The following is a 12,681-nucleotide window of genomic DNA, read 5'->3' on the forward strand; positions in this document are numbered from 1 at the left end:
ACTGTTTTTCCCACACTGAATAAGTTTTGGCAATCACTTGCTGAATGGGATGCCTCCTGGAAATATAACTGGCTTGTTTTTCTATAGTAACACATGTTATAATTCATGGCATCTTCACTTGCCTTCTAAATAAAAGCCTATGTTTGTATTTTCTTTTCTGGAAATGAAAAATCTATGTCTATCAATACCATTAAGATCGCTTGAATATCAGTATGATCAGAAAAAACTATCACAAATGTAAATATTTTCTTATGATAGACATGTTAGTTTAAGGCTTGCAGGCTTACACATAATCCTTATTATGTTGTTAAAAATGAATGAAGATTGCTACAGAAGTAGTAATAGGACTATAATGAATATGAAGAAAATTCATTAATTCTACAAGCCAAGTTAAGTCCTCTGGAAGTTATTTATTTGACAGTGATAAAATGTCACAAGAAATAGCAATATAAGCACCAATGGAAATTCTTTAATAAAAAATTTAGGGGATTTTCAGAACCCAGATTAAAGTATGCATTGTGCAGAGTATAAAACAGTAATAAACTCATTTGTTTGGGATTAATGTGGAAGTTTGAGAAATGTGAAAGTCAAGTCTACCTTTATCCATTTCCTATAGAATATTCTGATGACCCCAGCAACAACCACAAAGTCTGAAGACAGCAACTCACAAATATAGTGAGATCCGTTTAATAATTTTTGAAGATTTTTCCTGTAAAATGGCTTGTATTTCCACAGGTACAATAGTGAAGAAATAAACTTTTCAATTTGACATGTAATATAAAAGAACAATTTTACAAATATATCCATAAAATTTAACTGCTTGTAACACTATACATGGTAAATATGACCAGCCCCTTAACTTCTAGACATTTAATACAGAGAAGCAATCTGTCATCTTGGCTAAAAAGAAACAACTTCCCTTTCATAGAGTTTATTTTTGCTTGTTTAGAAACAGATAAGTAGATCTGGAAAAATATTTGTTTTTCCCTATCTTCCTCCTCTAGGGATTCTTCATGAGAGCAAAGACTTATTTGAGAGGATGTAAGTATTACTAAATGAAAAGACTGAACCTTCTTTTGTTTGACTGCTTCAGTATCACTTAGATTCTTTTAAAAGGATCCTGAAGTTGCCTCAATGGCCTTTGAATCATGAAGCAATGACAACAGAGCTGGGCAGGAGGATCTCTGGACCCTTCACCCACAAGAGCTAAACTGTGAGGAATAAGATTGACAGCCAAGGGACTGAGCTGCATCTGGCTTAAAATCAAGGTCCCATGGTTTGTCCATCACAAATTCCACTGTTATGAGGCAAGATGCATGAAGACAGCCAGTTTTTATCCAGCACTGACAACGGTGATCATACACCTCACACAAACATCACAAGAACAGAATGGCTTTAAAAAAGAAGTTGAACAAAGACAAAAAAACTGCAGGTGACGATTCTATAACCTCCAGTACATTAAATTAAGTAGAAAATGAGCATCTTAAGCTCTCATAAGTGTTCAAATAGCAATACTGAGCTCGCAAGCAACAGAGGTTGGTTGGAGTTTTTCTATGTGAGCAAAAATAAGAGATTGAAGCTTCGTGAAGTAAAAGTTGTCAATTTTCTTAATACAGTATATGTAATAACTTAACTGAATTCCCTATTGGTGCTGGAAAATAAATTCTACTACAATCATGTTTATGCCAGTCCTGGCATATTTCTGCATCCAGATTCATTAGTCTCCTTAATGGAGTCCATCATTTTTCCAATGGCTTTCTCCTTTCTTTAATCCCTAACCCTGAAATTCTATAACCAGTTATACCACATGGCTTCCCTGAGGCACAAAGGTACCAAACTCTATAATTAACTATCGCGGAATGATAAATATGCTCTCTATTTATATTAAAAGAGTTTAATTCTTTTGGGTCACAGAAAGGGGGAAAGACCCAGAAAGCTTAATACTTACTATGCAGTGTGAACTGTAGCCCTTTTTGCAAAAAACTGAACCCAATAAGGGAAATGTTGAAAGCTGCAGTATGTATGACCCAGCAGCACCAATTATTAATAAAAAATTCCAGACTAGAAAAATACTCAGAGCTGTACCCCATCCACTCCGAATCTTTTTTTTTTTTCTTGCAGTAAACTGACATAAACAACTGAAAAAAGATATCATCTATGGAAGTAATCATTGTGGCTTTATTTCTGGAAACCTATTTGAAAAAGGCGTATTGGGTCAGGCTGAGACCAGGACAACTGGTCAGTGATTTTGTTATGTACACTTGGAGGGCTGGGAGGGTTGGGAGAGTCAGGAGAGGGTGGGATTGGTCCTTTAATGTGATGGCAAGCCAGGCATAAAAATAAAAGTGGCCTTGGAGAAGTTAACTTTTCTCAATCCTATCTCTCTGCTTTGGTGAGCTAGAGTTCTTTATTCTCACAAACCAAATTGCTTTCTAGTCTGAAGCAAACCCTCATTAGTCAAAAGTGAAAGGGAATCTTATTAAAAGTGGCCAAAGTGAGTATGGTTTCCTTTTGTAGACATGCCCCCTCTCTGCCTCTCCTTAGGCAGGAATGGGAGGGGAACCTCACTTAGAAGCCAAAGGAAAAGATGTGGAGCCAGTAGAGGGTGGCACTGTTAACCCTTTTAAAACCTGGAATTTATTGCCCAAATTTCACCTTGTACTCAAACTATCTGAGTTTACTCCAACTCAGACACTTTGCAGGTTGGAAGATAACTTCCTTGGGAGTCTATGTTGCATGTAGAACTACTATATAAAGTCTCTGACATGGAGAATTATATCAGGGCATAACTTCCTAGGAAAAAATATTTTGGTAGGTGAAATTCAGCCTTTGTAGGTACAAGACCATTTACCATATGAGATAATCATAGGATATCAAGAATCTTCCAACCACCTACCCATACAGTAACAAGAAGGAACATGTTACCATTCTTTGGAGTCCAAAGAATCACAGCAGGCTGAAAAGACGTACTCTGTCCACAAAAGCTATGCATCAGAGGCTCTGACTACATTGGATGACATTTATTCTAGGCAATTTCATCTTTTCCTTTCATTTTTCTGTCTGCAGGTAGAGTAAGTTATACAAAATAGAGGAAATTATCAATAGGAGGACTACTGATGGATTTTTCACATTATTCAAAAATAACAAAACAAATCCCAAAATGAAAACACCTTATCCTAAACAGTGGTATCCACTGAAAAATAAAGCTATTTTAAAACTGACAGGCTGAACTTTTCAAATATTAAGTCAAATTAATCAGCAGCAATTAATAGTAATACATCTTATCGCTTTAAGGAGAAAGAGTATTCAAATAGGTTAGAACAAATGAAAATAGGCAAAATATTTACCAGTAGGTAAAATATGGAAAAATCAATTCAAGTATGGATATAGTATATTAGAATTATATAAATTACACCTATATACAAAGGTTAAAAACATATCTCAAATCCGAAATGGCCCATTTCGGAGGGCTTTAGTTTCCATGAATACTTGTTCCACGTGACAGGGGTCTATTTAGCTCAGCCAGCTTCTCTTCACTGTGGGAGCTGTGACACTGCCGGTACTGAGCACAGAGAGTGAGCATCCAAGATCAAAATGAAAGGAAAGTAACAGAGAGGGATGGAGGAGCTCAGATGAAATTCTGATGTAATTATTCCTCAGTAAACACTCATTTGCTCCCTCAAAATCAGGAATTTCAAATTATCTCTGCAGATGTACCACTTGGTGTTCTGTATATCTAATGCTCACATTTAAATTTAGTTTAATTTGCAAACATTTTCAGAACTTACAGGGCTCCTTTAGCTGCAAGAGAAGGTGACAGATGGCAGAAAGTGAGTGAACAAAAATGACTCTCATTGTGATATGTTGCTTTTAGGCTCACAGAATTTTGGCTTCCTTAAGAAAGAGAAAAAAAAAAACCTTACGAAACCTCTAAAAAGTAAAAGTATATTTTTAATCACCCTTAAATCTTAAATAATTCAGCATATAGCTTAAATCTTAAATAATTTGGTATTAGAGTACCTAGGCTGTGCCTACTGCTATAATAGCCATCTTCAGTTCGTAAATTTTTAAGAATTGCTATATTTTAATCAATCAACCAACAGCTCTGGCCATGTAAAATGAGAATGAGGGACAGACCACATTAAGCAGAAATAACAAAGAACAGACCGAAAAGTTACGGAAAATTCTTTGTTTGAAATGCCAAGTATTTGATGCATGAGGGTAGAAGTAAATTCCACTGAAGTTAAAAAAAAATATGAATATTCTGTCCCACAAAAAGTCAGAAAAGGAAATCAGAAAAAAGCCCTAATTTCAAAACAAGCCCCTCTCCCGAAGGTCTCCTGTCATCAGTCATATGTGATAAGAGTCACCCCTTTGGATGGGTTGGATTCTAGCCACTATCAAGTACTCCCAGTCACTGAACGTCACCCAGGTGACACCTAATTCTCACCACACCGAAGCCTGAACATTAAAAAGCCACCCTTTGAATACATTTCTTCTATGTTTGTAAAATATGAGTTAAAGTTTTGTCCAAGTTTACAAAGGAAAAAACTTGGTTAAAAACCCTAGGTTAAAAAAAACATGGCAGTTGAAATCCAATTATTACACAGATCTGATGGTTTAATCAAGCAGGCTTTGATGACGATGTCACTGTTTGGAGCATGCAACACACCACTGGTATCTGTTAAACTCCTGCTATGATTCTTCACCGTGCGCCCTCTTTTGTCCCCCAGCCCCAGTTCGCCCTCCCCTTAATAAACAGCATTACAAAAGGTAGAATCTAGAGTTAGTGGCAAAATCTTCACAGTAACTTGTTAATGACCTCAAAGTTGGCTGTCGGGCGTCAGTCAACGGGACCTTGGAAAATCAGTTTGATGCAGTTCTGCTCGCCGACCAGCTGCGTGGCACAGAATGGGCAGGCGGCATGAAACGCGTGAGTTCCATGAGGCAGCGGGATCTGAGACCAGTATTTTGCAGACTTCTCTGAGCACACGTGTCCACAAGGCGTGAAAGCGTGGGTGGGTGGTCCTGCGTCTACGTAAAATCCTGCCTCACAGCCAAGCCAGAGAGGCACATAGGGGCCCACAGTCCTGCACATGGGGCACTCCCGCTCATTGGCCTCTGTATCGCTCCGATGGCCCCAGTTGTGGTAGCCGTGCACGTGGCCGCAGCTGAGGTACGCCCAGGGCTGCTTCTCCTCCACCACCTCTTTTCTGTTGATGCTGGGGAAGGCCAGGGTGTTGAGCCCCACGGGGCACTGGGGCCGGGCAGCGTTGATCTCCTGCCGGAGGGCTTCGATGTGTTTCTGAGTTGGAGTGTGAAAAAGGCCATCTGCGGTTCTCCAGAGAAGAGTGGCCCCGCACAGGTCAATGAGGGAGCCATCCTGAAGGACATTGGTCTCACTTTCCACCTATGACAGGTTTGACAGACATGCCTTTTAAAAGCAAAATCCTGAAAAGCATGGCAGAAATCATTCCAACTTTCCTCCCAAAATAAAAACTCATTTTTGAACAAGACACAGAGTTGATTTATCCTACTAAAACAAGACTATCTTGCCTGAGTCCCAGTTTCTTCATCAGAACACATACGTCCAGTACACAAGGCCCTGGGCAAAATACATGCAGCTTTACAAGCTCAGTCAATGCAGTGTTATTTTCATGACCCTTATGTCCATAATACAATTACTCCTGACCTCGTAAGGGAGGGAGAAATCCTACTGGGACATCTGGCGAAGGCCATGCGCATCTTGGTCAGAGCCAATGCAAAGGATCCTTATGGAGCCTGCAATTGTCACTAAGTGACCTACACTCTCTTGGCCACCCTTAGCTTCACGCACTCCTCGAATCCGTCTTTCACCCTTCGGTCTTAAGGTCTGAGGTGGAAGCCTTCAGGATGAGCCTCACTTTTACAGGATGTCTATGCCATGTACCAAGTGCATGCATGACCGATGGGCGGCTGACAAGCGGCCCAGTCAGCAGGAATCTGACCTCTGCCTCCTTGTGCCAGATGCTTGCTAAGAGCTAAGCCTACAAAGACCAACTTCTTGTGTTCTGTAGTGGGAGGTGGGCATGCCCAGAGCCAGGAGTGAATAAGGTCAGTAAAGTGCCATTAAGACTACAGCCCCACAGTGGCTGAGGGTATGGTCTTTGGAGCCTACTGCCTGGGACACACCTGGTTCTGTCACTTAGCTGTGTGACCTTGGACAAGTTAATGAAGCACCTGTCCCTCACTTTCCTGTAAAATTTAGATAAAGAGGCTGTGAGGGATACATGTTAGTTCGGATAAGGATGCTAGATGGGTCTGGTAGGCAGTAAACACTATGTAAAGGTTTGAAGCTATCACTTTGATGTGCACAAGTCAGCAATGGTTTTTCAAAGGGTCTTCCTTGAATAGAGACATGAAAAAGATGTTGGGAGTCAGGAGGTGGGCTAGAAGGCAGGTATACCACAGAGGACGGAAGAAGCAGGCAGCATGGGTGTGGAGGGAACAACAGGGAGCAAAGCACCTCCACAGTGAGCTGAATAGGCTAGTAGAAGTGCAGGGCCCAAATGCCTGACAAGAGGCCCAGGCTGGAGGCTGGCTGGCCTCATGTGCCCAAAGGGCACCAGTGGGGAGGCCTAGGTAGCCATAAAAAGAACTGACTGGGCTTTTACAGTCACCTGTTGCAGTCTGGAGGATGGGCTGGAGGGCTGCAGGGCTAGAGTATGGAGACAGTTGGGGCAGTTCTCTCTCTAGGAAGAGAATGAGTGCACCTCAACAAAGAGTATAAGTGGCCACAACAAGAGGCATAGGGATTAGATGTTAAGGAATTAGATGCAATAGCCCTGAGCTCCTGATTTTATATATATTCAAATATTACTCACAGGGACTAATTTCAAAATTACTATATATATTTAATATAACCTATCAATACACGTCATGTTTGGAGTTACTTCTTTTTAGTAGCACTGACAAAATTCCCTGGCACACAAAGCTGCCTAAGCAAGGGCACAGTAACCACTGAGGGCAGGAAATTCATCCTCCTGTGATGTGCCCCTGGACGATCTCATCCATTTTATTTTTTGCCACATCTCCAGTCCATTTTTGCTTTGGTTATTTTGGAGATGAGGTCTCATGAACTATTTGCTTGAGTGGCCTCAAATCATGACCCTCCCGATCTCAGTTTCCCAAGTAGCTAGGATTATAGGCATGAGCCACCAGCACCCACCTGTGGGGAGCAGGTTAAAGCCTGTGAGAACTGGACACAAGCAAGGCGAGATGCAGTTAATTGCTTTTACCTACAGGCTGAGATAGGCACAGCCCCAGCCATGAAACAGGGAAAGGCAGAACAGCTGCATCTCCTAAGCAGGTGTTCAGAGAAGCAGGAACTCAGGTTTCTACTGTTACAATGTCACACCCCTCCCCAAGAGCCTCTGCTCCACCTTGTTTGCTGCTGTTTATGAAAGGCCCACTGAAGGAGAGTTGGGGTTTTTGGCTTTACTTTGGGCTTTTGGACTTTTTGCTTGGCTTTTGGCTTTTTGCTTTGGGGGGCTTTTTGCCTTTGAATATTGGGAAGAAGCTTTTACTTTGGGCCATTTGGTGTGGGAAGCTTTTGGAAGGGAAAAGAACTATCGAATGGAAAAATTGCTGAAGGAAAAACAGTTGTTGAAAGGAAAATGCTAAAGGGAAAAGGGAAAAATTGCTGAAGGGAAAATAACTGTTGAAGGGAAAATGCTAAAGAGGGGCTGATAGAAAGTCTGCACTGAGAACTTTAATGTAGGCTTCAGAAAGCAAGGCTGAGAAAGAACTTCATACAGAGGCCTTAGGAAAGCTAAAGCTAGAGAAAAGCCAAAGAGAACATGGGACCGTGCACAGTGCAAGTCTAAGGACCGAGACTTAAGAGTTATGCATAGGCAGTTTTTAGGCGGCTGCTGGTTTGCGAGTTTGAGCACCGAGGCTGTGAGAGAGCTAAAGACAGAGGACAGCGCAAGCCTGGGGGGCAAAAGACTTTAAGAGCGATTAAGCTAAAGATAAACTGAGAACAAACATGGGACAGTGTGAGCCCAAGGAAAGAGACGTGAAGCAAGGTTTTAAAGACTTTAGAAGCCAGTGCGAGGAAACAGCGCCCCCCTTCACCCAGCCAGTGTTTGTTTTTTTGAGACTGGGTCTCACTACATAGCTCAGGCTGGCATCAAGTTCATGATCCTCCTCCCTCTGCCTCCAGAGTGCCGGGATTGCAGGTATGTACCACCATGCCCAGCTCAGTGAATGCTTTGTGCTTATTCAAGGAGGCAAATGCTCTGGTGTGAACTATCTCAGGTGAAAGCTGAGTGTGGCTCCCTGTGAGAGGTTTTGAATGGCAATCAGGACTCCAGAGACTCTCACTCTGGGGTCTGAATCCCATCTGCACCACCTTGTAACTATGATGCTGGGCAATATTTAACTTCTCTATGCCACATAGAGGTGAATGACTCCACTTCCACAATGAGGGCTGCAGTGCAGATTAAATGAGCTAAATCTTTAACAAGGAGATGTTAACACCTAATGCCTACACACAGAATCTACCTGCACTGCTGTAATGATTAATAACTGATTTGGCTGACTTCGGTCACTCTTGCATAAAACTATCTGATAATCAGAGACAAAAAGTTTTTTGAAAAACTACTTTTACATTCCTTTCCCTATTTGCAATTTTTTAAAGAGTTCGTTCACTTGGCCTTCCTTGGAAAATGCTTCTCCTATGTATTTAGCCATGATGCCCCAAGACTACAGGTGCAGAAGCTGCACCTGTGGATGAGCAGTGGTGTGGTGTGCAACAGACACAGCAAATAACAAGCACCTACAACAAACATCCAGTAGGGAACTGCAAACTAGGTTAGTCAAACAGTCCCCCAGTTCGTTTCCATTTGGTTATCCTTCTTATTGAAAAACGCTAGCGCACATCCTCCCATTCCTTGTGTGGTTTTTTTGGGGGAACTTTAGAGAACCCTGTCCTTTGCAGCTTCTAGTGATTTGGTCCCTCCTGTTCTCCCTAACAAAGTACAGGTAAAAAGTTTGCTGTGACTCTTTCAGTGGCTATGCCACATGGCTACAGCAAGATCAGAAACATCAAACTCCTCATTTGTTATATAAACTCCCCAGATAATTATCTCTATAGAAGAAAGGGCTAAAAAGCCAACTGTTTTAGGGCATAGCAATAAGTTGTGGTAATTATAGGAAAATATTAACATGCCAGGTCATGAAGTATATGAAAGATTTCAAGTAAAAAGTTGTAACTGTGACTTTGGCAAACAATATAGTGAGTTCTATATTAATTTTTTTACTATGAACTTAGGGGAAAGAGCTAAATTGATTATTTCTTAGTTCTAGAAAGTCTAGATCATCTTTAATTTAAAATTTTTACAAATTGGTTTTATACTGCTCAAAGTTTTTTCAAATCCGTGAAGTTTTACACTAAAAGTAAGTTTATTCTTTTTAAAGTGGATTTAAGTAGGATTCTGTGGTGAGATACATACTAAAAGATTACGCTCTTAAGATGGTAAGGAGCAAAACACAGTTAATTTCACTGCAGGGAAAGCTTAACCTTCAAAGGCCACTCATTTCCAGGAGCTTGTGGCATCCTCCTTTTCTTGGGACAGGTTACTCCACTCCAGTCCTGGTACAAAAGTTCTGAGTTTAGGGAAAGGAGAGATGGTCCCTGAGCGAGGTTTCTATAGTCTGGAACCTTTCACAGGGTGGGGCCCACTCACCAGCTTTCCCCGCTGTTGGGCCGACCTGGTTTCCCGCAAGGTGTACACATCTCCACAGACGGAGATCTCACGCCAGACCCCAGGCTGGGACTCCTCGGTGAAGCCCCCTCGGGGATGCATCACCAGTACACCATTGGTAGTAAGCCCATCCATGTGGCCATCAGGGTTTTTCCACTTTGCTGCCTTTTCCTGGAGAACACAACAGACCAAAAAAAGCAGGTTTAGGTGACATTCGAAAGGTGGGACTCTGGAGTCTCCTTAAAATACGAGGTGGGACAGAGGGGAGGAAAGTGATGAGTTTTTTCCTGTGTAAAGTTAATAATAGGAAAAAATATGCAATTATTCTGACAATTCTGAAATGGATAAATGGTGTATAACTGGCTACACATTGTATCTACCTTGGGACCTTAGAAATGCCCTGGCTCCTGATCTCCCTTAGAGATCCCCCTGCCCCCTGCCTCATGTTCTGGTACATATCCAGGACTGGGCATTGAACCCAGGGCCTCACACCTGCTAGGCAGGCACTCTGCCCCTTGAGCTTTGCCCCCAGCCCTGTTTTCTTTCTTCAGTTTTAATTGTGAACTGCTCTTATCCTGTTAACTAAAAATGCTTCACGTGTACTCATTATCTGGGTACAGAAGGAAGGACAATCATTAAAAAAAAGACTTTGTGTTAAAAGTAAAAATTTTTTTAAAAGTTAAGTCAACATGTTGTAGCCATTTTGTATTCAGGCAAATCAGTGTTTACATCCTCAAAGATGTACACAATTGGGAGGACAAACACTCTGGGTTGCCTATGCTACAAAGACACCCCTCTTTCTTGGTGACAGAGTCTAGTTACTGTCTATAAGGCAGGGGAGGGAGACGGGGGCAAGTCCTGCTTAGTGTTAGCTGATCATAACAGTCTAGCCCCTTCCTAACATCTGATGTGGGGAGAAGGATATATCTCATGCCTCTTCTTTGTGGGGGGAACTGTCTCATTGTAGCAGATGTTAGGAAGCACAGCTGGAGGCAGATCTCCCCTGAGGAGGCTGGTGTGCTGAAGAGAGGCAGAGGGCAAGACAGAAAGAACCAAGTGCTTGGACCTCACAGAACCACTGAGTCGACCAGCCTCAGAGCTGGCCTTCCTCTGTGCCTCTTGTTACATGGGGCAATACATTTTTATTATCGTTTAGGCCACAATCAATGTTTTTTTTCCCCCCTGCAAAAATATCCTGATTCAAAAGGGAACTGTATTAAAACAGGATATTCATAAAACTTTTGAGGTTCATTTATAAGGTGACCTGAGGACTTTGTGTTCTGGACTATGCACCCTATCTATAATACCCAGTATGGAACACAGCAAAACCCAATGAAACATTTCCAATGCGTGAATACCTCACTAACCTTGGAGCTGTAATGATATAGATTGGCCATTTATTTTTCCCTTTGAAATAAAACTCTTAAATTCACCATAAATATGTTAGGCACAATGTCTATATGTATACGTATGTATATATATATATATATATATATATATATATATATATATATACACCTATATATGTACTTATATAGACTTTAAAAAAGTAATTACTGAATATAATTGATACAGCAAACAGAACAAGTAACAGTAATAATTGATATTTAATAACAGCTTTTCAAACTGGCCTTCTAAAAACTAAAATCTCAAACTTGAAGTAAAGGCATCACACAAATGCAAATATTCCCCCAATAAGATGTCCTATATCATAAGAACGGGTGCTTTTCATAAAATCACATACTTATTAGTAACAATACTTACTCCAAGAAATATGTTTTTGGAGGAGTCAAAGCCTGCTGCAAATATCCGTGCCGTGTATGGTTCATTTCTGTCGCACACAATCCTGCAGGCAAACCTGGATATAGTGCTTTGAGTGATTTGGGCCTCCTCATTGTTCTGGCTGCCAGAGATGGTATCTGTAACAACGAAGTCAATGGGGCTCTCCGTTGATCGGCCCACCTACATGAATCAAACACACTCGTGATTCAACTGAAAAATACCACATTGCTGTGATCTGTTCCCAAAAAATGGGTGTCCAGAGTCCCTCCAGCATTCACCACTCTGTTCTGAGGATCAGAACTTAATAAAAAAATTTCATTTGTGCTCCTTTTCCTTCTTAACTCAGGGAGACATTCTGGGCACAAACCATCAGATCTATCCTCCTTACTACATACCTGAATGCATGACGCCATGACTGTTGACCACAGGTACAAGGCTGTTCAGCAGATCTCTAGAACTTACTCATCTTGCTTAACCAAAACTATGGCTATTGATCAGCACATCGGGTTTTAAATCTGAAGAGAAAGCTCCATCTTCCATTCTGGAGGAAAATATTAGATCCTTCCCTACACATTAGATTTTATTTCTTCAATCCAGTAGAAATATTACTTTTTTCACAGAAAATCATTCTTTTTTTTTTCTTTCTATTTCTAGGAAAAACAAGCTTTTAAGTAAACCAAGGAACTCTTGCCGCCCACTCCCTTGCTCAGCTCTTGAGAATGGTTTTCCTAAGTAAATCCAACAGTGACTCATAGCACTGAGCAAGAATAGCCCTTACCTGGAGACAGAGAAAAATGTGGATTATCACTACTCAGTGTATACGAGAATGATATAAAGGGCTTGTACAAGTTGGCCCAGAGTTTGGGATGTAGCCAAATGAAAGACTTAAAAAGCTGCTCTTAGCAGTTCATGTTTGAATTCTAAAAAGTTCTCTAGGGGGAAGTCTAAAAAGTTGCCAATAATGTTATTATTTTTCTTGGTGAGATTTAAATGCTGCCAGAAGGAATATATTTCATTAGGAAGATCTTAAGAGTTCTAACAGAGCTTTTCCTATTCAAGAAATACAAATAAGACAGGTACTACTTTTTCTGTGAACTATTTGGAAAAGTGTTTGTTTATGAATAAGGAAAACCTCAAGATGGAATATTAAACA

The 12,681-nt window shown here is 41.0% G+C and overlaps 1 protein-coding gene across 2 annotated transcripts in view; it reads right to left on the reverse strand.

Moving 5' to 3' along the window:
• Window positions 1-671: 671 nt before the first annotated feature.
• Window positions 672-12,681, reverse strand: part of Peli2 (pellino E3 ubiquitin protein ligase family member 2) — a 140,838-nt gene continuing 128,828 nt past the window's right edge. For both annotated transcript variants that reach the window (XM_020185965.2, XM_074067914.1), the window contains exons 4-6: window positions 11,511-11,708; window positions 9,729-9,917; window positions 672-5,410 (exon numbers count right to left, since the gene is read on the reverse strand). In XM_020185965.2, the coding sequence (XP_020041554.2) occupies window positions 4,844-5,410; window positions 9,729-9,917; window positions 11,511-11,708 (954 nt within the window). In that variant the 3' untranslated portion in view covers window positions 672-4,843. The remainder of the gene's footprint in view (window positions 5,411-9,728; window positions 9,918-11,510; window positions 11,709-12,681) is intronic.

This window comes from Castor canadensis, chromosome 3 (assembly GCF_047511655.1).
Source record: "Castor canadensis chromosome 3, mCasCan1.hap1v2, whole genome shotgun sequence".
Taxonomy (NCBI): domain Eukaryota; kingdom Metazoa; phylum Chordata; class Mammalia; order Rodentia; family Castoridae; genus Castor; species Castor canadensis.